Below are 26,208 nucleotides of genomic sequence, written 5' to 3'. Positions count from 1 at the left end.
GCCCAGCTTTCTGTTGGCACTCCCTGTCTCTGCCTTCCAAGGCTAGGGTTATAGATGAGCTGTCGTGTGTACTTGACATTTGTGTAGCTTCTGGGAATCTAAACTCATCCTCTTAACTTCCATAGAAAGTTCTTTAACTGCTGACCCATTTCTCTCACCCCAATTATAGCAAATTTATATAACTTTTCCAAATTCCATCTTCATTATCTCTACAATGGAGGTAATAAAAATACTTACTTTGTTGAGTTTATTTTGAAGAGTAAGAGCTTAATCTTATAAAACTCTCATCTTAGCATCATTGTGTGTCTGTTGTGGTAATTCCTGGTGTTGGTGGTAATGTTATTGTCAAGGAAGAGGTTGTGATCTGGAGCATTTGTAAAGTTCTGTACCCTTTTACTGTCTCAGGACGTTCTTCTCCAAAGATGTATGTTCTGTTTCAGAGCCATGTCTCTGAGTATTTATGTTCCTTCTTGGGGGTGTAGAGATCATGCTAGAAGGATTATGTGGTACCTTTCCATGTCACTGGGCTTGATGATTTGATACTTATTTATCATTTAAAATGATGTTGAGCATCTCTGCAAGAATAGTTGTTTTTCCCTTTTCTGTGTACTCCAATTTCTCTTTTTAGGTTCTCTGATAAAGAAGTCAAGGGAAATAAATGTGGCATACACACAGCCTGTTCTTTATACCTGTCTGCCCTGCCCTTTCCTATTTAGAAAGGTACTTTTGAGTGCTGGTCCTCTTTTCTGATTTGTTTATGGTGTTGCTAATACTTGCTTCCAATAAATTTCTTATGGATTTTCTCTATTTTAGGGAAACCCAGCCCTGCTCGTGAGTGTAGAAGTAGAGCCTGTGTTACTAACTTGTTTCATTTGATAATGTGCATTGTGTGATCTGTGACTTGGCAGTATTGTGTGTTTTATCTTACATGAAAATTTGTTTCTCTCTGTTTATTTCAGAGCCAGACACAAGGTAGTTCTGTTTCTACCCCTAGTAGTCACCAGGGAACTGAGATGTGTTTTTTGAGAGCAATTGGGGAACAGTGCTTGGGGCTCAGTGTTGATGAAAGGATAGAAAGCACATCTGTCCTCCCACTGTTCGTGGGAAGGTTTATACTCCTGAAAAACAAAGAGCAGGTCAAGGAGTCGACAGCTCTGTCAGGTGAGCTTAGTCCTTGTCTTCGTTTGATGGAAGAAGCATAGGGCGTAGTTTTATAGGGTGATCAGTTTAGTTCTTCACTTCTTTATAGATAGGTTTGGGAAAATAAAACACTCATAAACTCCATCTGTGGTCTCTGTGCTTCCTTGGTGGGTGGTCTTCTTTGCTTTTCCCCATTAATTAGATATTTGTTTACTAGTCTCCTCCATTGTCCTTTCACCTGCCCCTAGGTGTTAGCAAGAGCATCAGATAAAATGTATCTGTCACACTTGTTAGTTGGCTCACTGTTTTTCTTCATAAGGACTTTTGTCCATATGGTAATTTTCTGTTTTATTTTTATTCCTTGTTAGCGTCTGTTTTTGCTCCACTGTTTTTCTTCATGGGTGCTTCTGTTCATATGGTTATGTACAAGACTTTAGGGTTTTGTGGTGTGCATAACTCAACAGCCCTCAGTAAAGGTGGGATCCTGCCCTTCACTGCTGACCTTCATTATCTGGGCTCCATTCTTTCCTGCCAGATAGTCTGGCATGCACTGAGAACTGTGTGAAATCTGTACTTGGGAGGGAGCTTCCTCCTGCAAGGAAGGCACCGAGCTTCACCAGGAGCTTTCTAGAGAAATTCTGTGTCATGGCCATTTTTTTACTAGTGTGATAGTCAAAGAGAGTATCTTTTTGACAGAATACAAATATCTGTCTTTAGAATATTTTTGTCCTGCTGGGATGGTTACAGTTACACAAATTTAAAATAGAAAAATGGAAATTCACTTTCAAGGAACAAAGAATATGGATATATATATATATATATATATATATATATATATATATATATAATATATGAATATATATTTATTATTAAGTGTTATAAGTATAGTATGGTTTCAATTGGAAGAAAATAAAGTTGGGTCTGTTTTGGGTCTGTCAAAACACAAAGAATAAATGGAATTATGTTTACTATTATCTTTGATGGAAGAAGGTACTTAAGAAAAGCAGGGACTGGAAAGCTGGCTCTGGCAGTAAAGGTGGGTAAGTGTCTTCCAGAAAACGCTAGGGGACCTCAGTTCATTTCCTAGTACCCATATCGGGAATCACACAGCCCTTTTATTTGGGGGCTAGTATTTATATCTCTTGTTCTTTAATTCAGGTAGGTTTTGAGTTATTGGATTAATGAGAGTATGATACAAATGATGTGTGACTTCTGAGGTTTATGTTTTAAAGTCATGTTTATTGCTTTTTCTTATTGTCAAGCATGAGGAGGGCAGTCTTTAATAACTTGTGCTGAAGACCATGCAGCCTCATTAACAACACTAAAATTGAAGCCTCCTCTTATATCATGTATGAAAGTCAGAAAGTCATTTCAAAGTAGATTAAAGACTTAAGATTGAATCTGTAAAGTGCTGAGAGTAAGCATGAGGGGAAATTTTAAATGTTTTTCTTGCTCTTTTTAATGTAACGTATAAAGCACAGGCAACAAAAGCAACAGCAGAAAAGTAGGATTGCATAGAACTGAAAAGTCACAGCGAAGAATGAAGGAATCTTGGAACTCTATAAACTGAGAGAAAATATTTTCAAACCATATGTCCGATGAGAGATTAATATCCAGAGTAAATAGGGAATTCAGTTCAGTAGTGAGAAAACAGCTCAGTTTTTAAATATGTCCAAAGGACCTAAAAAGACATTTACTGAAGACAAAAAAGTGGCCCATGGGCATATGAACCAAAACTACAAATAGTCACTAGATTGTGTGAGGAATCATTAGAGAAATTCAAATTAAATCCTCAATAGGCTGCTACCTCACACACAGTAGAACTACTATATTATCCAATAATTCTTCTTATATGGCTGTCTGTCCAGAGAAAACTAGATCATCGTGTCAAAAACTGAGTTTACTCAACCGTGCTGTGGTTATAGCACATAAGTAGCCATACTTAGAATCAACTTAGTATTCTCAGGGATGAATGAACAACAAAGTTGTTACAATAGAAACACAGCTTTTTAGAAGGAAATCCTACCATCTGCAATGACTTGAATGAACCTGGAGGATATTGCACTAAAGAAATAAGCACAGAAAGACAAATTCTGCATGGTCTGATTATAAATGGAATCAAACAGTCAAACTCATGGAGTCAACGAGCAGAATGGTCACAATGTATTCTCTACTTGAAAATTGTTGTGAGAATAGATTTTAAGTGCTCTTATGATTAAAAAAACCTAAGTGTATAAGGTAATAGATATCTTACTTTAATTTACCCATTCTGTGTCAGTAGACATCAAAACAATATATCTTACATAAATATATGCAAGTTTATGTGAATTGAGATTTTAACTGAAAACATTAGTGTTTTGTTTATGTTTTAGATAGGATTTCTGCAGTTTAGGCTAAGCTTAAACTTGTGCTGATTCACTAACTTTAGGCCTCTCAAGTCTTAATTACAAGTGTGAGAAATTATGCCCTGGCTTAAAAATATTTTTTAAATTAGCTAACCTATCAGGAAAATTTAAAAAATTTAAAGATGTATATAATTTATCATATAATATTAAAATATACAAAATATGAATTGGCAAGATTATAAACAGGTAAAACTATAATCATAGCAATCACATGTTAGTAACTGATAGGTTATATAAATTAAAAATAAGTACAAACAAAATGAATACTTAAAATACAACTAAAAAGCACAGGTAACAATTTGACCTAGTTGACATTTGTATGGTTGGAGTCATAAAGTGTTTGTCCAGTGTTCAAGTCCTGGACTAAATTGTAAAACAAAAATTACAGACATTAGCAACTAAATATTAGCTGTACAACAACTAATGTTTGGGAGAACATTGCTTTGTGTGACTCATCTTTAAATTCATGAGTTAGAAAGGAAATTAAAAACAAAAATTAGAGAATAGTGGAAACAAATATAGATACAAACTAGCAAGAGTTGAGGGAAGTTTGTAGTCTGTGTGTGTGGGGGAGGGGAGAGAGAGAGAGAGAGGGAGGGAGGGAGGGAGGGAAGGAGAAGAGAGAGAGATCAGCAATTTAAACATTAACCTCAAAAATGCTAAAAGTAGTAAATTTAAACCAAAGAAAATAGAAAAAAGAAAAATGTTAAGTAAAAGTTAGTGGAGGGGTGGGGGAAAGCATTGAAACAGACTGGCAGCAACGCCAAAGTTGATTATTTGCAAATAGTGCTGATACATTTCAGACAAGGATCCCACAGAGTTGGTAATTTTTTTCTATTTACACAAGTGCTAATACAAAAGACCTACAATATCTGGCATTAGGTTGAGGAAAACTAAAGACTAAAACTATTGATAAGTATATATACTGATAGCATTTAAAAATACTCTTTAGAGAACTAGAGAATCCACTTGGCTTTGATTCCCAATATTGCAAAAGCAAGAAACCTGTTTGGCAGAATCTATTAAAACTGTACATAAAAATATTGTTATGGTGCAGTGAAGAATGCTTTTATCAAGTGAACAGATACGGGCACTAAAAGTCATGTATAATAATGTTCCTGCCATATTTATTCCAGGAATTCAAACTGGTAATGATTCATTTGATCACCAAAATCTAGCATAGCATTGTTTGTATCAGCAGTGGAAATGGGCATGCCACTTTTATATTGAAAAGCATTTTTAAAAAATCTCAGAAGTACCTTTAAAAGAAACTAGGCAATAAAGAATACAATTCCATTTTATAATATTCAAACAGGTAAAATTACTCTAATTTTTATGAGTAAAAAGAATAATGATTACTTTGTAGCGGGGCAGAGTACTAGCTGTATGTTACAATGCCAAGCTTCTGCTGTATTAATGCCTTATTTCTGAATCTGAATTGTAGAGTTCAAGCTGTGCTTTTCATGGGTATCATGTGAGGTCATTTCTCTTTTTATTGAGTACAGACAAGTCATTGTGTACAACAAAAACCCATTTGGAAAATTTTGTTTTGAGACTCGTCCCATAACTGAAAGTATTTTATTTCCTTGATGGAGAAAATAGTTGATGAAAAATAACTGGGGATATGTACAGACATATATACACACACAAACACATTCATACATACACATACATACATACAGACACATGCACATATGTCTTTATATATACAAATGCACTCATGCTTGTCTGACTTGTTATTTTTTAAGAAGTTATAGTTGTAGGAAATGACAGTGGTTGATAGTACAGAAAAGGTTAGAAGTTCATTTTTCATCTGTTAAATATTTCACATTTGCAATCTTATCATTAAAGCATGGGCTTTTGACTCGTGCTATGACGTGAATTAGCTGATTGTGTATTTCCTGCCATCTCAGATTGTTGATAACAGTTAATATGGGTCATGAGTTGCATTTGTAATGGTGTGTGACCAACTCCATGTACTCCCTAAGGAAAAATTTTCATTTCTGGTTTCTGGGAACAAATCGACAATTTCTGAATTGGCCATTTTCATGGCAGTTTTAATATTGTGACTAATCTATAGCTAATGTTTCAATCACCTTTTCAATTAAATTTTAAAAATGGGTCTGGGTATTTTGCTTGCATGTATGTCTCTGTGTACTATGTGTGAGGCTGGTGCCTACAGAGGCCAGGAGAGCATCAGATATCCTGGACTGTTGTTAGAGACATTGGTCATTCTGAGAATCAAACCTAGTCCTCAGAAAGAGCAGCCAATGCTTTTAATCACTGAGCTGTATCTCCAGCCCATCCATTTTCTTCAAGCCACAGCCTAATACCGCTCTCCTATGAACTCCTCTCGTCTTGTTTTTAAGTCTCTAGCTGCATCAGGAAACTGACCTTCTTTCTTCTTCCATCTCCTTCATGACAGTCAGCCAGCATTCTGCTGTCAGTCACTGGACTTTATGAGGCAGTGGATAGAGCCCATCCAGAGCCTTACTAGTCAGTGCTGAAAAGCTTACTGGGCATAGAACATTTTTATAATAAATTTTATAATAAAATGTTAGAATAACTTTATAGCTATCTTTAAGTATAGTAATTGCTTTATCAATTAACAATCATTCTACCCATCAATATCAATTTTTTGATAAATTTTTAAAGTTGTCCAGAGAACTTTGCATTCATATCATTATCTAGAATTTTAATATTTTAAGAGAAAATTTTTTTAGATTTACTTATTTTATATGTAAAAGTATTTTGCCAGCATTTCTGTCTGGGCAACATATGTGTTCCTGGTGTCTGTAGAGGCCAAAAGAGGACATCAGATCCTCAGGAACTGGAGTTATGGATGGCCAAGAGCCACCATGTGGGTGCTGGGAATCAAATCTGGGTCTTCAAAAGCAACAGGTGCTCTTATCTTCTGAGCTGTGTCCTTTTTGTTTGTTTGAGTTTTTGTTGTTATTGTTGTTGCTGTTTTGATATAGGGCTTCTCAGTGTAGTCCTGGGTGTCCTAGAAAGCACTCAGTAGACTAGGCTGGCCTTAAACTCAAGGATCCACCTGCCTCTGCCTCCTGAATGCTGGGATTAAAGGGATATGCCACCACCTCCTGGAAAGAAAGTGGTAATAATTTGTAGTTTTCTCTTCTAAAAATAAAATTTAGATGCACTAAAATGTACAGACATTAACTTACTGTTCATGAGCTCCATCAGTTGCACCCTCTTGTTCGACCAAGATAGCTGTAAGGATATTCCCATCATTCCCATCATAGTTGAAAGTTTCTCCATGCTACTTCTCATCCCTCACCAGTCTCAGAGCATCTACTCTTGTGAGTTTCCCAGTATAAATCAGTTCATTTCACATAAAAGCATCCATATCATCTGTTGTTGTTGTATAAGGCTTATTTCAGAAAGCATAACATATTTAGGATTCACCCGTGCTGTATTTATTAGCAGCTGTTTTTTTAAATTGGTGCTTATTGTATACCAGAGTTCTCAGTGATAGACCAGTTTACATTCCTGCCAACACTGTATATTCTGGTTCCTGTCCATCCTGCCCAGCAGTTAATTTTCCAGTCTTTGTGATTTCATTCATTGTGTTTGAGTATACAATCATAATTCTGCATGGTTTCAGTTTATGTTTGTATGATGCTTAGTGATGCTGAGTACTTTTCTGTCTGTTGTCAGTAAAGATAGTCTAATATCTTTTTGAGATCTTTCTAAAATGTTGCCTTTCTATGATGTAGATAATATGTAAAATAGCCATATCAAGGAGAATTCTTAAACTCCTGTCTTAGGGAGTTTTCTATTTGCTGATACCCCAAAGAAATGAACAATAGAAATAAAAACTAACATCAAATATTGATAGAATTTCGAGCTTTATGTGTTTAAAAGTAGCTAAATTTTAGCTCTTTATCACTTACATTTTTTGCTGTTTGTTAATATGAATAAAAGTCTGAAAACTAGAAAGTGCTAAGGGGAAGAAGGGCCTTGGTCTCCACACAAATAGATGGAAGGCAAGGTCATCCTTCCTTTGCTTTTTGTTTTTTGGTGGATTTGATGATACCCATGCAAGCTGGAGAGAGCCAGCTTTTCTCCATACATCAGTACAGTCATTCCTCTCTGAAACATCTTCATACACAGAGATAACATTAACCCAGGCATCTGAGCACTCTGTTGCCCGGTCATGCCGACACTCAGAATTTACAGTCATAGCGGTAGCCATCTTTTTATGTGTACTTAAATTACAGAGTCAAATCCCTGCAGTGTCAAATCATCCTTAGAGAATTCCACTTTCCACATGGCCCTGCCTGAGGTCCAAGTCAAATAAAACTGTAGAGTTTCTCAGGTCCCACAGCAGGGTGTTCAAGTGACAAAGGAAAACACATACAGGTCCAAGGTGTTACTATCCTCAGTGCTAATTAGTAAGGTAGCAGTGATTGGTTACCATGTGGGTAGAAGAGAATTATACTTCCCGTGGTCATATGTTTTATTTTTGAAGTTGTAAAGAGATGTAATAAAATGTATGTTTAAATACTCAATTTACAGCTAATGTTGAACAAAATATTTTTTTCTTTTTAAAATACCATTTAGAAACATGGTTACTGATCTGATATAATTGACCAAGTTTCTGAAAGCCACCAAATTATATTTCCTTCTTAAACTCTTCCATTGTGATGCTGAATGTTACTGTATTTGAAAACATTGGATTGAGTAGAGTATTGGAACTATGAACCATTTTGATTTGCCAGGAACTTTAATTACAGTAGAAGTAATACCAAGCAATTTTCTTTCCACAGTATAGTCCATATTTGTTATGGATTATATGTAATCACATGAACATGCCTGAAATTATCTAAATTATCTTTTCTATTAGCAAGAATACATTTCCTTATATGCCTTACAGCCTTCTAAGGCCAAGTGTTTTCCCCAAGATCATATCCCTAAAAGCATACTTGAAATTCTAATTTAAAATCCCAGAATTTCTGATTCCTAGTATATATTCTGTTCATATAGTATAATACCATGTTGGTAGTCTTTGTTCTTTCCCAGTGGCTTTTAAACTACTCCAAATAGGAATTTTATGCTATGATCCAATGCACAGGAAAGCACATTTGTCTTTACAAAGCAGTATTTACCCATACCACTATTTCCTGTCTTAAACTTCTGAAATTTTATTTTCTGGACACATCAGTAAGTCATCTTGACAAGGGAGTAGAAATTTACAGCTAATAGTTGGGCAGACTGTTTTATCACAACCTTGTTTAGAATTGCTAGCAATACTAATAACTAAAGTAAATCAGTCTAAGATTCTGCATTGTCTCCCTTCTTTAGTGTCTTTGTCAGAATTGGCAGTGCTCACTGGACTGGATTTATTGTTGAAGTGGGTCAAAACATTTTGAAAAATGAATGTTCTGTTTTGTATTCAACTACTGAAGCTTATATTGAACAGAAAATCCAATGATTGATTTAATTCCTATGAGCTAAAAAATGCTCATTTTTCAGTCACTATGTGGAATTTAAAATATATGTATGTACTTCAATTTGCATATGGAAAACTAATAAAATATTTTTTGTATAGTAGACCAACTTGAAGAAATTTCATTGATGGCAAAGAGTTAAAAAAAAAAAAAAAAGCCAGTATCAGATTGATAGAGAAGGTGTTAAGAGCACAGGCTCTTCTTTGGAGATGAGAGCTTGAGTAGTTTGTTGATGTGTTTTAGGAATTACTTATATCCAGTGTCCTCTAATGCAGTTACAAAATCATTTCTCTAGGTGATAAGCTGATGCTACAAAAGAAGAATTACTTTTTTTTCAGACTGTAAAAATAACACCAAAAAGTACATAAGAGCCACCTTTTCTCTCAGCAACCAGAAATACTGCTTTTGCTATTATAGTTTACATATTTCAAAGAACTTACAAACAAGTTCATGTTTTTCTTAAAATGAAATCATACTATTCATTTTTTGCTTTTTTTTTTTCTGTTCTCTATCATGGCTCTTTCTACAGCAACATGCAACTTTACATAGTGACATACATTTTCATCATATCTAATGACCTTAGAGCAGACAAACAACTTTAAAAAGTAGGCAGTAAAAATGTTGCTCTTAATGGCCCTGCTACAGCTGTTGTAACCACTCAGCTCTGCCATTACAGCAAAATAGTAACCGTAGACTGCATAACTGATTAGGGGTGGCTGCTTCTGAACTGATTGTATTTATAAAAATGGACTGCACATTTGGTAAAAGTAGCAGTGTAGGAGGCTCGTTTGTTTATTCAGGTCTTGTAGCTAATATTTAATGGTCTCTAGAGTAACACAGTTTTTAATATATGTGTATATGGCCAATTATATTAGCAATTTGTTACCCTTTTGTGATTTTTTTTTTCCTCCCAAAGACTGCTTGGTTTCTCTAAAGAAACAGAACCAATGGACTGAACTAGCAGCTACATTAGTATGAATTAATATTACATATATGAAGGGAACTTATTAGAAAGGATTATGGGCTGTAGTCTGAATGGCTGTCGTCTAAGCGAAAGACCAAGGATTTGGTAGGTATTCAGTCCATGAGACTGGATGTCTTGAGCAGTCCCGACTTGGTGTCTAAGGAATCCTGAAGAAGTAGGTTCTAGCACAGTAAAGGGATGTCTCAGGAACAGGGTAGAGGAACTTGGTAGCCAGAGCAGGCAAGGGTTGGGGGAGGGAGTGAGCAATTGATTCCCCTTTCCATGTCCTTTTAACTGAGCTGCCACCAGAAGGTGTGGTGTTGGTCTTTAATGCGCCTGGATTTTGTTTTTGTATGTGGTGATAGATAGAAATCTGACTTTATTTTTTCAAATGAATTGTCTGTTGCTCCAATAGTTTATTGTCTCTCTTTGAATGTTACCCATGCACTACAGCTATCTATAGATATTATTCCCAAATGCTATTTTATTTAAAGGGGGCTTTTATTACATCAATTCCATGTTTCAGTTACTGATATTTTGTGAAGGGCTCCCTTCCTGTTGCTCTCTCAAAGAAAGAAAACATAGCTGCTACCCAAAAGCAGAGCTGTTAGCCAAAGCTAGCCCAGTTGAAATTGTCAGCTAGTATGCTATAGATCCTGTCTTGTAAAAAGACACCTGGGATTGCAAAAAGAGCCTGTCTGATGTTGAATAAAAAAAAAAATATCCATTGAGGTATTATGAACTTGAGCTGTATTCTAGATCCTGCCTCATGGGATGCCGTGGTATGTAGAAAGCCATATTTGGAGTAAACTAGAGAAACTTTTGGAGGGGGGTTATCATTACATCTTCCAGAAGCCGTGATATAGAAAGGGAAGAAAGTGTGCCTTCCAAGAGATTTAAAAAAATGTAAAATCAAATTGTTGAAAATGGTCAAGTACTTATATTGATTATTCACAAAAGATTTTTTTTTAAAGATTTCATGAGTGCTGCATCCTTGCTATATTGAGACACACACTAAGTAAGATCCATAGTGACATTACTAGTTGATGAGTGAATGTGGTGGTGAAAATTCCACAAGGCCATGTCTTTTTTCCATAATTTATTCATGTTTTGTTCAGTTTACCTCCTTGTCACAGCCCCCTCCCATTACCACCTCTACAAGTCCCTCTCCCCAGCACCCCCTCTAAGGAGAAGGGAAGCCCACCTTGGGTACCACCCTACCCTGGGACATCTAGTCTCAGCAGGAATAAGCGCATCCTCTCCCACTGAGACCCAACCAGGCAGTTCAGGTAGGGGAAGGGGATCCAATGTCAGGCAACAGAGTCAGAGACAGCTTCTGTTCTCATTGTTAGGGGACCCCTATGAAGACCAACCTGCATATCTGCTACAAATGTGTAGGGAGTCTAGGTCCAGACCCTGCATGCTTTTTAGTTTGTGGTTCAGTCACTGTGAGCCCCCATGGACCCAGGTTAGTTGACTTTGTAGGTCTTCTTGTGATGTCCTTGACCCCTCCAGCTCAGTTAATTCTATTTTCCACTCTTCCACGAGACACCCCCCCCCCAAGCTCCACCTGATGCTTATCTGTGGGTCTCTGCATCTGCCTTCATCCGTTGCTGGATGAAACCTCGCAGGAGATAGTTGTGCCAGGTTCTGTCTCCAAGCATAGCAGACTATCATTAATGGTGTCAGGTGTTGGCTCTGAGATGGGTCTCAAGTTGGGCCAGTCATTGGTTGGCCATTCCCTCAGTCTCTGCTCCATCTTTATCTCTGCGCACCTTGTAGGCAGGATCAATTTTGAGTTGAAGGTGGATTGTTGTCAGCCTTCTTCCACTGGAAGTCCTACCTGGCTACAGGAGGTGTCTACTTCAGTTTCTATATCCCGGCTGGTAGGAATCTCAGCTAGGGTCACACCCATGAATTCCCCTTGGCTTCCCCTGTCCCAGGTCTCCAGCTAGTCCCAGAGATGCCTCTCACTGATTTCCATTCTTACTTCCAGCCCTTCCCCAACCCTCTCCCCTCATACTTGATCCACAAGGCCACGTGATAAAGAGCTACAGGTGTCAGTGGCTGCAGAGGAGTTTGTTCTCTACAAGGACAAGCTTCCTGATGGCTATCCAGTCCCCTAAACACATGACACATGTATCTGTACAAGCAACACTGACTGGGTTCAGTAGTGTGGGTCTGTGTACGGATATGTATGCACAATAGTTACAGAAGAGGAAATTAGTGCATGAGTGTGTGTGTGCGTTGGTTGTAAACACAGGAGTTAGGAGAGGTGATGTAAATACAGTACTCATATATGAATGCCTCATAAAAACATATATTTAGGTTAAAGTTTGAATAGCCAATATTTGGGAGGATTGGCACTATTTTTAAATTTTCCTAATTTAAAAATTTTTTCTAATTTTATTTTATTGTCAGACTTTAGTTTTCTTGAATTTAATCTCATGGCAGATGTAGGCATCAATTTACTTATGAATTAAAACGTACTTTTCTTTACAGCTGAATAATATTCCACCAGGCCAGTAATTTTTAAAGCTACTGTGCTAACATTTTAAATATATAGTTATATGATTTTATAAAAACATGGCAATGACTAAATTCTATGGTCTAAAAGTTTGTTGTTATGTGAATACCTGCCTATTTTAATTTTTATTGGTATTTTTTCTTTGTATTTTAAAGTGCCACCTGAGTTCTTGAAACAACCTGCTAACATATATGCTCACGAATCCATGGACATTGTATTTGAATGTGAAGTCACGGGGAAGCCAACTCCAACTGTGAAGTGGGTCAAGAATGGGGATGTGGTTATCCCAAGTGATTACTTTAAAATTGTAGTAAGTATTTTTTCAAAGAAGAACATTTATTTCTGAAACCTTCAAGCGTCTTGTAACGATCAAAAGATATAATAGATATGCCAGTTTAAATTACTGTAAATAAAGAAATTAAAAAGTTATAGAAAAACCATAGAACGTAATTATTTTTAGCCTGCAGAGAAAGTTTTGCTCAGAAGTCTTTTGGTAGTTTATATGAGATTACATAGCAAATCAGTGGCTGGACTAGGCTTAGAGCCTACCAACAGTCTGGCATTGAAAATGTAGCTATCAGCATTTTATGAGAAACAGTCTGTTCATACATGTGCATTCTCATTACTTCACAGCTGCATTCAAGGAGCAGATACCTCTCTCCCTTCCCCACCCCTCCTTCCCTTTCCTTCCTTCCGTTCCTTTATCCCTTCTTTCTCCCTACTTCCCAGGGTCTCACTGTATAGTTCTGGCTGTTCTGGAACTCACTATGTGGGTGTGGCTTTTCTGGAACGTACAGAAATCTACCTGCCTTTGCTTCTTGAGTACTAGGGTTAAAGGAATGTGTCACCATGTCCAGCTTTGTCCTAGAGTATGGAAAGACATGTGTCACCATGCCCAGCTTTGTCTTGGAGGATGGAAAGATAACATTTTGAAAAGCTTATCAGATATAACAAACCCTACAAAATTATAAATTTATAAAAATTATCATACATAGCCCCCTCAAAGTAAGAATGACCTCCATGCTAACTCTACTAACAACAAAAATCTTTTCAGAAAGTGAGTACATCATAACATAATGCTCTTTATTTAATTTTCACATAATAGTTGAAGGAATTTTCCAAGTAGATACAAGCAGACATGGTGATATTTGCCTGTAATCCTATCCCTTAGGAAATGAAGGAAGGAGGATAACGAAGGGGCTTGAGGCCAGACTAGGTTATCATGGGGAAGTTAACAAAACTGTAAATGCAAACAGTGTTAAATGTGAAGCTATATTGATATCTCAGTCTGTAAAGTATTCCCATGTAAGCATGAAGGCCTAAGGTCAGTCTCCAGGAGAAACCCAAGTAAGGCCTTGAGTTGATGAGCCACACTGTGGAGACGGAGACAGGTGGATCCCAGAGGCTCACTGCCAGCCAGCCTGACATAGCCAGTGAGTTTCCAAGATCCCAGTGTAAGGGGGAAAAGTGTTAAATGTATTAAGAATTCTCTGTCAAAATTGCATTTTAATTATATGCAGTTTTGGTATATATATTAATGGCTACTAATATTATTATTTCCAAATGCCATACTAATAGGATTATTTAGGTTTTAGTAATAAGTATTAATGGTATACCTTAAGGTCTTTACTCAAAACTTACTAAAAAGCTCAGAAGTACAGTGTTTTAAAGACAGTGTCATTTTATAAATTTGTCATGCAAGTAATTCATTTTTGTGGGACTGTTTCTGAAGTGCATAATCTCATGTTAACAGAAAGTAGTTTCTGAGTACTTAACATTAAAAACCAATCTGTTGTGATTAAATTAGCATTTTTATTTTATCATTATATGTTTTTAAAATTTTAAAGCAACATTTATGCTAATAACAATATTTCTTCCTTCTCATTGAGAACATATCCTTGAGATTTTAAACTCGTGTTTATTAATTAAGTCATAAAATTTTATGTTTTTCTTCCTTAGAAGGAACATAATCTTCAAGTTTTGGGTCTGGTGAAATCAGATGAAGGGTTCTATCAATGCATTGCAGAGAATGATGTTGGAAATGCCCAGGCTGGAGCTCAGCTGATAATCCTTGAGCATGGTAAGAGGGCGCAGCAGTGAGCGAAGGAGCTTGTACTGTAAACACCAGTACTCAGGTGCCTTGTGATGGCCAGCTTGTTGGCAGAGCTAGTGTGTGGCACAATACAAGAACAGCGTCTAAGTCATGTCTGCCACTTGAAATTTCTCCCAGGGGCTTGGCGGTTAAGAGCACCACATGACAGCTCACGACTATCCATAACTCCAGTTCTAGGAGACCTGATGCCCTCCTCTCATCTCCTTTAGTACCATTGTGTTGCACATATATACATTCAGACAGAACATTCATAGCCATTTCAGAAAGTCTAAAGAAGGGGGCTGGAGAGATGGCTTAGTGGGTAAGACCACTGATTGCCCTTCCAGAGGACCTGGGTTCAATTCCCAGCAACCACATGGCAGCTCACATCGGTCTATCACTCTAGTTTCAGCACTCTGACACTCTCACACAGACATACAGACAGACAAAATACCAACCAACATAAAAACAATAATAATAAAAATAAAAGTAGTTTTTAAATAGACTAAAGAGAAGAAAAAGAATTACTTAGAGGTACATTTTCAGTGACCATTAAAAAGAAGTTGTTATTAAGAAGAGAAAATCTGAAAAAGTCTTATACAAGTAAGTGTTTATTGGAACCCATCTACATTCATCTCACAAATTTGTTCCTTCGTCATAAGGAAAACTTACTAATGTTTACTTTGCACTAGTTGTTTTTCCGAACTAAAATTAGTGTACTTTTTCTGATTCTCAGAAGAATACTTGTTTATTTTATAAAATAAATTTAATCAACACTGAAGAATAGAAAATTAAGAGTCAAGCCAGGGGAAACCACTGTAATTTGAAAAAAGAAAGCTTAATAATATACAGAATTATTAATTCTAGAGAGTAACAAATATTTAGCTAGTAAGAAAATACCTCTTATAAATAGCATTGTTATATAGAACAAGCAACAGTAGCCTCTGGGTAAAGATAGTGTCTACAGAGGAAGGCCTACACATAAGGCCAAAATCTAGACATTATTGCAGAGAATGTGGCTCTGGTTTTCTTGATGACAGAGAGGTTGATACAGTGATTTGCTTCTAAAACTTCAGATTTACTTTTTAGGGTTTGAGGAGAGTTGATCATAAGTTGGTACCTCATCAGAGACATTTTCTGCAAAAGCACCCAAGAGGTTGTATGTTGGGGGAAGATACTGTCTCTCAGAATCTGCACGTGGGAGCTAAGGACGAAATTCTCTCCTTCGACAATTGGTATCTCCAGTGTCTGTGCTGATTGATGTGTGTAACATGTGACTTAGTTTAGAAAAGGAAAAACTATACTATACTAAAAGTGCCTGGCTTCATTTTTGTTGAGCAGGAAGTAAAACCTGAATTTGGAACTGGGAAGCATTAGTTTGGTGACATACTCTAAATCCTACCCCTAGGAATGTTGCATAGGAACACACAGATGTGGATATTGCTTCCTCACATAATCCCATGTACATCTGTCCATGCTAACAAGTTACAACATTCTTCATTGTTGAATTGAATATATATGTACTTGAATATAACTTACTCTCCGATTACATTTAAGTTGTCCTTTTTGTTCATTGCTATTATGAACAGTGTTACACTGAACCTTTTTTATGATTATATTCTCATACTAAATTACTGTAGTATAACAGATTGGTCAGGGGGACCATTTTGCAACTGAAGCTTTCTCCTTTTTTTTCTTCTTTTTTTTTTTCTCTTTTCATTTTATTTTGAGTATTTGTTGTGAAGGCATGACAGAGGTAGCATTTTGGATATCTGTTCCTGAGTCAGATGCAGTAAGGTACTAGTGTAGTTCCAGGGGGTTCCTCTGAGAACTATAGCTTGGCCAGGGAGGCTGTGTGGAGCACCTGTACTGTCTTTTTACTAAAACTGCATATATGTGTATAGATGCTATTTTTAGAAATATACTTGAGTCACCATGTGGTTGTTGGGAATTGAACTCAGGACCTCTGGAGTATCAGTGCTCTAAACAACTGAGCCATCTCTCCAGACCCCAAGCCCTAAAGAGGGGGATCAAATGGCTGGTAAAACCTAAAATACTCTCTTGCCCTTTATAGAAAATGTTGCCAAATACCGGACTACATCACAGACATTGATAGTTTGTAATACTAAGTTATTTCTTGTCAGTGAAAATCTACTTCACATAAGACTTCCTAAAGGGAAAATTGGAGTAGAGAAATGGAGAAGACAAAAGAGAAGTAGAAGGATGAAAACAAAAGGACAGGAGAGCAAGGCAGATCCGGGAGGAAGAGCACTGCGAGTCCATCATGAAGGGTGCTGGGGAGAGGTGGGGACTGCAGTGTCTAGAACATCCTTCTGCCACAGCCGGGAGCAGCTTAGTGTGGGTAACCTAGGAGGTGTTGAGAGTATTTGAGCATCTCTAGCATAGTCTTACTTTTATGAGAAAATTTCTGAGTCCCACATGAAATGTGTGACTCTATGTACCAGCTGTTGGCCTTCTGGAACAATAAGTGAAATTTTATAATTACAGATAAAATATATGAGTCATTATATGTCAGATCATCAGAGAATACAATTCCATACTGAATTAGTAGGTAGCAGTTGAGAAGCATTGTTTCAACATTTTCTTAATCAAAACATTTAAAATGTAAGACAGAGCTGTCATGACCATTCAGTGGGTAAAGGCGTCAGCCACCAAGCCTGATAATCTCAGTGAAGGAGAAAAACTAACTCCCTCAAGTTGTCCTCTGATTTTCCTATGTATCTTGTGCCTGTCCACACTACACATGTACATATATGTACAACTAAATAAGCAAAATGTAATAATTTAAGAAAATAGTAAAATATGATTCAAAATATCGATATTTAATTTTGTACATTTTCAGTAAGGGCAATACTTTCTTTGTTACTTGTTTTGATATTGCTATTAGCAGTTGGTTTGTTTTGAGATCTCTTCCTGTGCAAATCAGATTCGTAGTGAACTCACCACCCTCAGCCTTCTGTGGTGAGGTTCCATTGCACACCACCATGTCTGGCAACAGCAACTCTTAGTTTTAGAGACTCTTTAAAATATTTAATTGAACATAAAATGGAATTACTTCTCAATTATGACATTTCAAATTAACACCTGCTTTTAATAATTGTTAAATGATTTTTTTAAATTGTCAGTAAAATTAGTACAGCTTAGTAGGATGGTGTTGGGGTTACATTCCTGTAACCCTAGCACTTGGAAGTCAGAGGTAGGAAGATTCTGAGTTCCAAGGCAGTGTAGGACTTCACAGGGAGAATATATCTCAGGTAGATGTATGGATGGAGGGACACAGATATATTAAAGATAGCAAAACCTGAGGGAAAATAACATTAACTTTTCATTGTCTTTTTTTCCTGTATTTACATTTAAAAATTACCTTTCATTTTTCTTGTAAGACTGAAATGTACTAAACATAGAAATACACTTTTTAAACGTATATCCTGTCAACAGGTCTAATAATTGAAGTATTTTGTTGCAGACAGAAAGAAGGGATACAGAAAGGAAGTAACATGAACTTGTTTATAGTAAAGGAAATTCACACTTTACCAACACATTAAATGACTTCTAGGATACCATGGTCATGGTAGATAAGAATACATACTAAATATTATGAGGGGCTGTTTTTTCATTTTATTTGACTGAAATATTTGTCAGAAATTCCATATAGTTCTGAGGTTATTGAATGATAGATGGTCTGGAAAAAGTGACTAAAAGCTTGGCATGATTAAAAGTTGGCTAAGTAGCCAGAAATTTTTAGTCAGTAGTGGAATATTTTAAATCTAAAGCATGCCTTAGCAAAGGTTAGTGTTGGTCAAAGGGTTAATCCTCATTTATTCTTTTGCTTTTGTATTAGTGTTTATAACTTTAGAAAAAGTTTTACTCCAGATAACTGGTATAATTATCTATAATGCTTCCTGTATCTAGGCACTTTTTTGTTTTTGTTTTTGAGACTCACTTTATAACCCAGACAGGCCTGGAATTCACTACATAACCTAGGCTGGCCTAAGATTCACAGAACTCCTGCACCACATTCCCAAGTGCTAGGATTACTCAGGTACTGCCACACCCACCTCAGATCTGGGAACTCTGATTTTAGGTGTATCTAATGCCAGTGTTTCCTTTGCACCTGTCTTGCTGATTAGGTTAGGTACAAAATTCTGTGCTTTTTGTTTTCTGTAAAATGAAGGAATTAGGTGATTACTGGGTTGTCTGTTTGTTTTTTTAATCACTTCATTTGTCCCATGAAATATAATCATTTTAGGAGTATATCTTTAATGTCATGTGTGATTTTGTTTTTTATTTACATTCATGTTTTTTACTTTAATCTTAAGGATATTTTTGCCTGTTTTTAACCCCTAATTCCTTTCCGGCCCCACAAATGAAAATGAAGCTGAAAGACTAACTTTTTGAAGCAAACTTTGAGGTTATTCTTAAGTAGAAATTTTAAAACCTACTTAATATATTTATATCATTTAAATTTGCAAAATAAAATAATCTTTTATGACCAGATTGAAAGGCACCTGAAATGTCTGGATAAAACTAAACTTGCACTGTTTTTAAAAAGATCTAACACATGGTCACTGTCACAAACAAGTAAGCGTGTAATTGACGGATAAAGAAGTAAGTGCACTGTTACCTCTTTCCTCGTCTCACGTTCTAGCCCTTGTTAACAAACTTTACTTATGTACTTATTCAGTAAATTTCTATGGCAAAATCACATATACCTTACAGAAGTGTGGGTTTATGCTAAGTGGTAAGGTTGAAATAGCCAGGAAGCAGACATGATCTTAGGCCCTCAGAACATTTATCTGTTGGAATAGAGAGACATTAACCACAAAAATATAAACAAAAAATTTTTTTGTGTGTTTGTGTCTGCTTAAAGGAAGTTAAAAAACACTTTATGCTGTGGGTTGAATGAAGACTCAGTCTCCCACAGGCATGTGTGTTTGAACACTTGGTCTCAACCTAGGGGTCACTCTTTTGGCAAGTTGTAGGACTTTTGGACACGGGGGAAGGTGGTGATGCAGGGATGTGCCAGTCTTGCAAGAGTTGTGGTCAGCCATAAATGGGAGGGAACCATCTTAAGAGCTCCCACCACCTGGGCACCAAACTAGACCCAGTTGCTATACCTTCTCTGCCATGAAACTGAGCTAAAACAAATCGTCCCTTCTCTAAATTATTTTCACTGTGTATTAATATTTTGCCCCAGTGACAAGAAAAATAGCCAATATGCTCTGATAAAGAATTATTGGGAACTGCTCACTCAGTAAAATACGTGCCAGCGAACATGAGGACTGAAATTGAGATCCCTAGCACCCACATAAAAACTGGGGGTGGATTGTCCCTGTAAAACAAAGCGCTGGAGAAGCCAAAACAAGGAATTTCTGGAGCTTACTGGCTAGCCAATTTATTTGAATCAGCAAGCAACAGGTTTTTTAAGAAACGCGGTTTCAAAAAATAAGGTGATAGAAGTGTGGGCACACCTGGACACACCACTGCCACCACCTGCAGTTATTAGGGAGGCGAACCTGGAGGCTCATGACTATAGTCTTGGGAGCTGTGGCACAAAAATAGTTGTAAATTTGAGGTTAGCTGGAACTACCAGTGAACTCCAGGACAGCCTGAGCTACTGTATTAGGCCTTGTCTCCAAATGTGGGAGGAGATGTCTTTTGGACAAATGACTCAGGAGTTAAGAGCACTGGCTGTTCTTCCAGAGGACCCAGGTTTTTTGTTTGTTTTTGTTTTTGTTTTGTTTTTTCCCAGCATCCACATGGCAGAGCACAGCCTGTAACTGCCTTGAGTGCTGCATGTCTGTGGTGTACAGACACACACATATAAAGTACCTGTGCATTCAAGACAAAGGGGGGATTTTGAGGATAAAGTGGAATTATTTCAAGTAGACATTTTAGAGATAGGTTCATAAAGTAGTTAATTAAGGTGCTCAAGTTGAGATCCAAAGGATTTGGAGGAGTTTATTTGCTCTTTTATACACACATATATATATTTACATCCACATATAAAATTTTCATCATAAAAATGTTTCTTTGTGATTTTTACTTTTCCCAGTATTTTATGGACGTGTTGGCATTTACTTAATTATTGCTATAGAATTAATCCTATAAAACAACAAGACATGTTTTGAGTTCTTATTAACAGCATACTTTCTTTCTTAAGTGCAGCTGAAGAACAATTTACCATTTACCTGAGTGTGATGGCACCATCTTTCAATTCCAGCATTTAGGAGACAAAGACACTAGGATTGCAAGTTCAAGGCCAGCCTGAGACACATAGACTCCCATATAAGAAAACAGAATTTAGAATACATTTCAGCAGTGTGTGAATAATCATTTATCTTGAAGCTATAGTTACAAGCTATGTAGAGGTTCATATTACTTGAACTAGCATAAACTTGAAAATGACCAAATTAATACAACCAATAAAAGAGAGTGCTTTAAAACATTAAAAAACGTATGGAGACTGTCTTAGTTAGGATCACTGCTGCTGAGATGAAACACCGTTACCCAAAGCAATGTAGGAAGGAGAAGGTTTATTTCACTCACAGTTTAACTCCACATACTTTACTTTATATAACAGTTCACCATCAAAAGCAGTGAGGGAAGGAACTCATACAGTGCAAGAGACTTGGAGGCAGGAGCTGATGCAGCATCATGGAAGAGTGTGGCTTACTGGCTTGCTTCCCATGGCTTTCTTACAGAATTCAGGACTGCCAGCCTAGGGGTGGTCCTATCAACAATGGACTGTGCCCTCCCCTATCAATAACTAATTAAGAAAATGACCTACAGGCTTTCCTATAATCCAGTCTTAATTGACACATGTTCTTAATCGAGGCTCCCTCCTCTCTAATGACTCTCGCTTGTGTCCAGGTGAGATAAAAACAAGCCAGTGCAGTATCAGAGTTACATTATTGACAAAACAAACTGAGCTGCATGTGGTAGTGAATACCATCCAAGCATGGGGGGGGGGCATTGTAGATGTGGAGGCAGCCAAGTTAAACTGCTAGAAATTGTACATGGAATATTTTAATCTACACATAATGGTTTCTACTTCAAGAAAAATTTTATTTTTATTTCTTGAAGCAATGCTCTGGGACATAAAAGTGTAGGTTGCATATTTGACAACTGTCTCTAAATGTTGGACATTGTAGCTTATTTTTATCATGAATAATGAGTCACATACAAATGTTATGGTAAAGTATAACTTATTAAGCTATTAAAAATAAATTCAGTCCAGGCATGATAACTCATACATGTGTGTAATCTGAGAATTTGGGAAGCTTAAGGATGATTGACATGAGCTCCAGACCCGCTTGGCTACATAGTGAGTTGAAGTTTAGCCTGGGATACATTGTAAAGCCCTGTCTCAAAACCAGACTTTCATTAAACCAAAAAAAAAAAAAAAAAAAAAAAAAAAAAGGAAAAGGGAGTATATGAATACAGAGATTCCTAGCTATCTAGCAAAGACTCTGCTATGCAGACTGGTTTGGGAGGTGACGTTGAATAAACTTTCAGAGTCTAAAGTATTGGTACTTAGATTCTCAACTCCAAAATTTTGCTACAGTAGCAAGTTTTAATGTTTGCTAAGACAAAAAGCTCCCGTGGGTCTTCCCCCTTTCACTTTAATTTCAAAAATCAGACTTAAGTCAGTATTGTGCTTAGACTTGGTGACAGGTTTGGTCAGCCATCATTTGGGAAACATGGCTGAGCACCAAGTAGTCTTGAGATCACTGTGGTTTACTTCACTCATAATACCAAAAAGTACGTTCTGTAGCTCAGGAGTTCAGAGTATATATAGTACTGGGTGTGGCTACCCTAAATTAAACCTGAACGGTTGGTTTTCTCAGTGCCCGTATAGAGGTTTTATTCTAAGATTCTAAATAACTACAGTATAAGCTCTGCTGGATGCCAAAATGCTACTCAATTTCTAAACAAAATCATTTCCATCAGGTTTCTAAGGCAAAGAAGGCCTTTTTGAACACTAATATTAACTGAGCTCAGAAGGGTACCTGGGATTCTCTTAATTAGGTTACATGAAGATGGAAAAAATAGGGAATTCAGTGATGTCAAAGTGTAGAAAGTTTGAACATGCATAGGAAGAAAGGTAGCTCAGCTTTAGAATTCAGAGAGGTGTGAATATAGAAGTGAACCTCGGGGAGGCAGATATAAGCCAGATTCCTTAGTAGCTAGTTACAGATAGCAGCTGGAAGATGGTGTGTGAAGAGGAAACACAATGTATAAATGGTACTGACGGGGCTGGAGAGGTGGCTCAATGGTTAAGAGCACTGACTGAGTTCAGTTCCCAGCAACCACATGGTGGTTTATAACCATCTGTAATGGGATCTGGTGCCCTCTTCTGGTGTGTCTGAAGACAGTGACAGTGGACTCATAAATTAAATAAATAAATATTTTAAAACAAAAGAGCTATATTGACTGGTTTCAATGAGGAAAACAAGGTGTCTTTGATAATAATTCTGTGTGGTATTTAAAGCTTTCAGCTATGTAGTAGCAAGAACATTTCTTTGTGTCCCTTAGAATTTTTTTACCTGGTAATAATTTGTTAAACATTGGGTAGGTATCCCTACCAAAGAAGACAGAACCAGATCTACGATCTAGAGTTAGTGTAAGGAAGAAGGGCTATATAAATCCAAGATTATATATCCTTATTCTTTCTGGTTTAGGAAAGCATGTATATATTCTTATATATGCTTGAGCTATAATATAATGCATGCTAGTTTTAGGTAACTTTGGTAAGGCTGACATATAATTTGAAGCTTAGTTTGTTTAATTTGAACATTAATTTTATCTTTTCCAAACTCACACAACTTAAGACTAGAATTTATGAGACTAAGGTAGCAACTTAGTGATACTTTTTGGTATTTGGTAGTTAAATTGAAAAAAGCCCTGCAAGTGACCTTTCCAGACTCAAAGATATGGTAAGAAATTTTCAGAAAGCAAACTTGAATTAGAATGTGATGCTATTATTTTTTATAAGGGACTATGTTATACAGAGCTAAGATACCAGAAGGATAGTATGTATGAATATCATTTAATTGGAAGCTATATTTAAATGATACTGAATTATACAGTAATGTCATAATTGGCAGAATATCATTTGGGTCTAAAAGACATCACTTACAATCTGGATGCTTGCAGATTTGATCTCACATAGTATCAATCTTGGATCGTTGTGTTATTCATTTTAGACTTAAAATGTTGGCATTGAGACTATTTCCCATTTTGATACATGGTTATGAAAGCACCAGAAATAACAAAATTTGAAATGCATTTGAAGATTTTTTTAATATTATTGTGTCTGATACTACTGTTGCCTTACAAGAACTGTAATGCTGTCCTAATGCTTCAGATGTGTACATTTTTTGAAAGCAAGCTCTTTTGGCATAGCATTAATGTCTGAGTCTCTTTATGCATGTGTATCTGAGCATACACTCCAGTTAGTAATGTAGCTGTGAAGAATTTTGATCTGGATTCTGGCTTGGTGGTGGGCTTTTCCTAAGTTTTGGTTTCTTTTCAACTCATACTCAAAATTTTTCATTAAACTAGTCATATAGAAGATCTTATTAGTGTTCTTTTTGAAATTTTTTTTTTTTTTTTTGCTTTTTACAAATAATGAAGGGATTTTTAAAATAAAACCTAGAATGTGGCTTCTGAAGCTGTATCTTAAAAATGTCAATTTTTTTTTTCAGATGAAGCATCATGAGAATTTGTTATTATTGGAGTTAATGTAAATCATTAAGCTCATTGAAACAAAAATCAAAAGAAATTTTATTGTTCAAAATAGATAGAAATACCTTTACACATTTTGTTTTATGTCCTCTGGGTATGAGAGCTTATCTGGAAAACAGCATTTTGATTTAGAATGGAAAAAAAGAGCTGTCTTTTTCTGGGGCTCACTGCTGAGGTAGATGCGTCAGTAATATCTGACACACCTTTTTAAATGAATACTTTTAATGTCAGGAAAAAGTCAGATGACTTCCTCGAGACCGAAGCACCCCTCCTGCACATTGAATGGGAGGAGTATTTTATTTTATAACTTCCTTCAATTGTTTATATAAGTTGTTTGTTTAAACTAGCAGTTCACTCCAAGAATGCACACATGACAGTAGTAATGATAACCAGAGTGTGTACCTGGAGCATAAGGTTACTTCTCAACCAGTGAAGAGTTCATTCTTCAGAGAAAGAGCTACAAGTCTGTGAGTTGGTTCTTAGAATTCTGCACCAAAAGCAAGTACTCAGAACACACAGCTTTGTCTGTGTTAGTGAGTTTATGGTCACAATGTATTTCTTCCCTGGCTATTTGACATTTGTACTAAAGGGCATTGTGTGTATTTAGCTAGTCTCCAATTCCTTCATTTTGGAAGTGTGATATTCTCTTGTAACCATTGAAATGAGGTACCGGATTCACAAATAACTTAGTTCAGCCTCAGACTGCCAGAAAATTCTGATAGCCTTTAAGGATGTATTCCTCCATGAGGCTCTTTTCATATTCTAATACATACTCAGTTTTTTATGACAGCTCTGTGGATGTTATAGAACTATAATGGTTTATGAATATTAAATGTTTTCAAAGTCTATAGAGCTTTACCCAATTTTTGTCTACCTGACCTGCCTCAAGATCTTTCTAATGAAACATGAGCACAGATGTGAGTTCCTGAGCTACACTTGCTGCTTTGTGCACTCCAAGGCAGCATTGTCATGTCGGGTGTGTGACGTACCTCCTGGTGCATGGCTGTTTCATAAACTAAAACACTGTAGTATTCTAAGATGCTACCTTTAGATGTTAAAACATGAGAAAGTACACCTCCCAATCAAAGTAGATTGTTTTTTAACCAAGGGAACGCTTGTCTTTTCTGGGTCTTAATTCTGCTCAGTCAGATCGGTGTCAGTCTCTCTTAGTCACATTGTTGGCCATACATTTTCTGCCCCATTATCAAACTTTGTCATTTTCTTTGATTATCAACTTCAGACAGCTTTTTACTTACTAAAATTATTTCTGCTTTCTTAATTTGTTTCTTTCTGCTTTATTATTCAGCTACTCTTAAAATTGTGACATATTTAGACTTTTTTTTTCCCTCAACACAGTTGGGGTTGTTTTCCTCTCACAGATAAGAAAGATTCATGTTTTCACTGTCTTCTTACCCACATTGCAGCTCTGCAGACCACATTCTCTAGATCATGCTTTTACTTTCTTACGTTTGTCTGAAGTGTTTTCATTTAGCTGGCTTGATTGTATTTTATATAAATATCTCTGAGTGTGTGAGAAGTCTTAAGGCCCTGAGCATTTTAACACAGAGCTAGGGCTTTATCTCCATTTCTTCCATCACGTTAGGTTGCCCCCTTCCTCTCTGAAGAGCTTTAGGGTTGTGACCTGTCCCTCCATTGTGATCTCACGGTGTGCTTTGTGTACTTTTGGCATATTCCTGCCATTCAACAGCATTGTTAATGTAAACATTTGCATTCTTTTAGGTCCTAAAATATTTTGTGATGTTATAAGTTGTTATCATTGCTTTTATTGCTTATTCTGTTATATCCTTAGTCCTCTGCTGTATAAATCACCTGTTGTC

At 36.5% G+C, this 26,208-nt stretch overlaps 1 protein-coding gene across 8 annotated transcripts in view; it reads left to right on the top strand.

Annotated features, from left to right (window-relative positions):
* The window catches only part of NEO1 (neogenin 1), a 141,825-nt gene that overhangs the window by 57,234 nt on the left and 58,383 nt on the right, over window positions 1–26,208 (top strand). For all 8 annotated transcript variants that reach the window (XR_013975371.1, XM_080930662.1, XM_080930665.1 and 5 more), the window contains exons 7-8: window positions 12,663–12,817; window positions 14,467–14,587. Coding sequence is in view for 7 of the 8 variants with exons in the window: in XM_080930662.1 (XP_080786788.1) it covers window positions 12,663–12,817; window positions 14,467–14,587 (276 nt within the window). In the remaining variant the exon portion in view is untranslated. The remainder of the gene's footprint in view (window positions 1–12,662; window positions 12,818–14,466; window positions 14,588–26,208) is intronic.

Source organism: Micromys minutus (assembly GCF_963924665.1).
Source record: "Micromys minutus genome assembly, chromosome: 16".
NCBI classification, from domain to species: domain Eukaryota; kingdom Metazoa; phylum Chordata; class Mammalia; order Rodentia; family Muridae; genus Micromys; species Micromys minutus.
The sequence above is the reverse complement of the archived record's forward strand: the minus strand, read 5'-3'. Positions and strand labels throughout refer to the sequence as shown.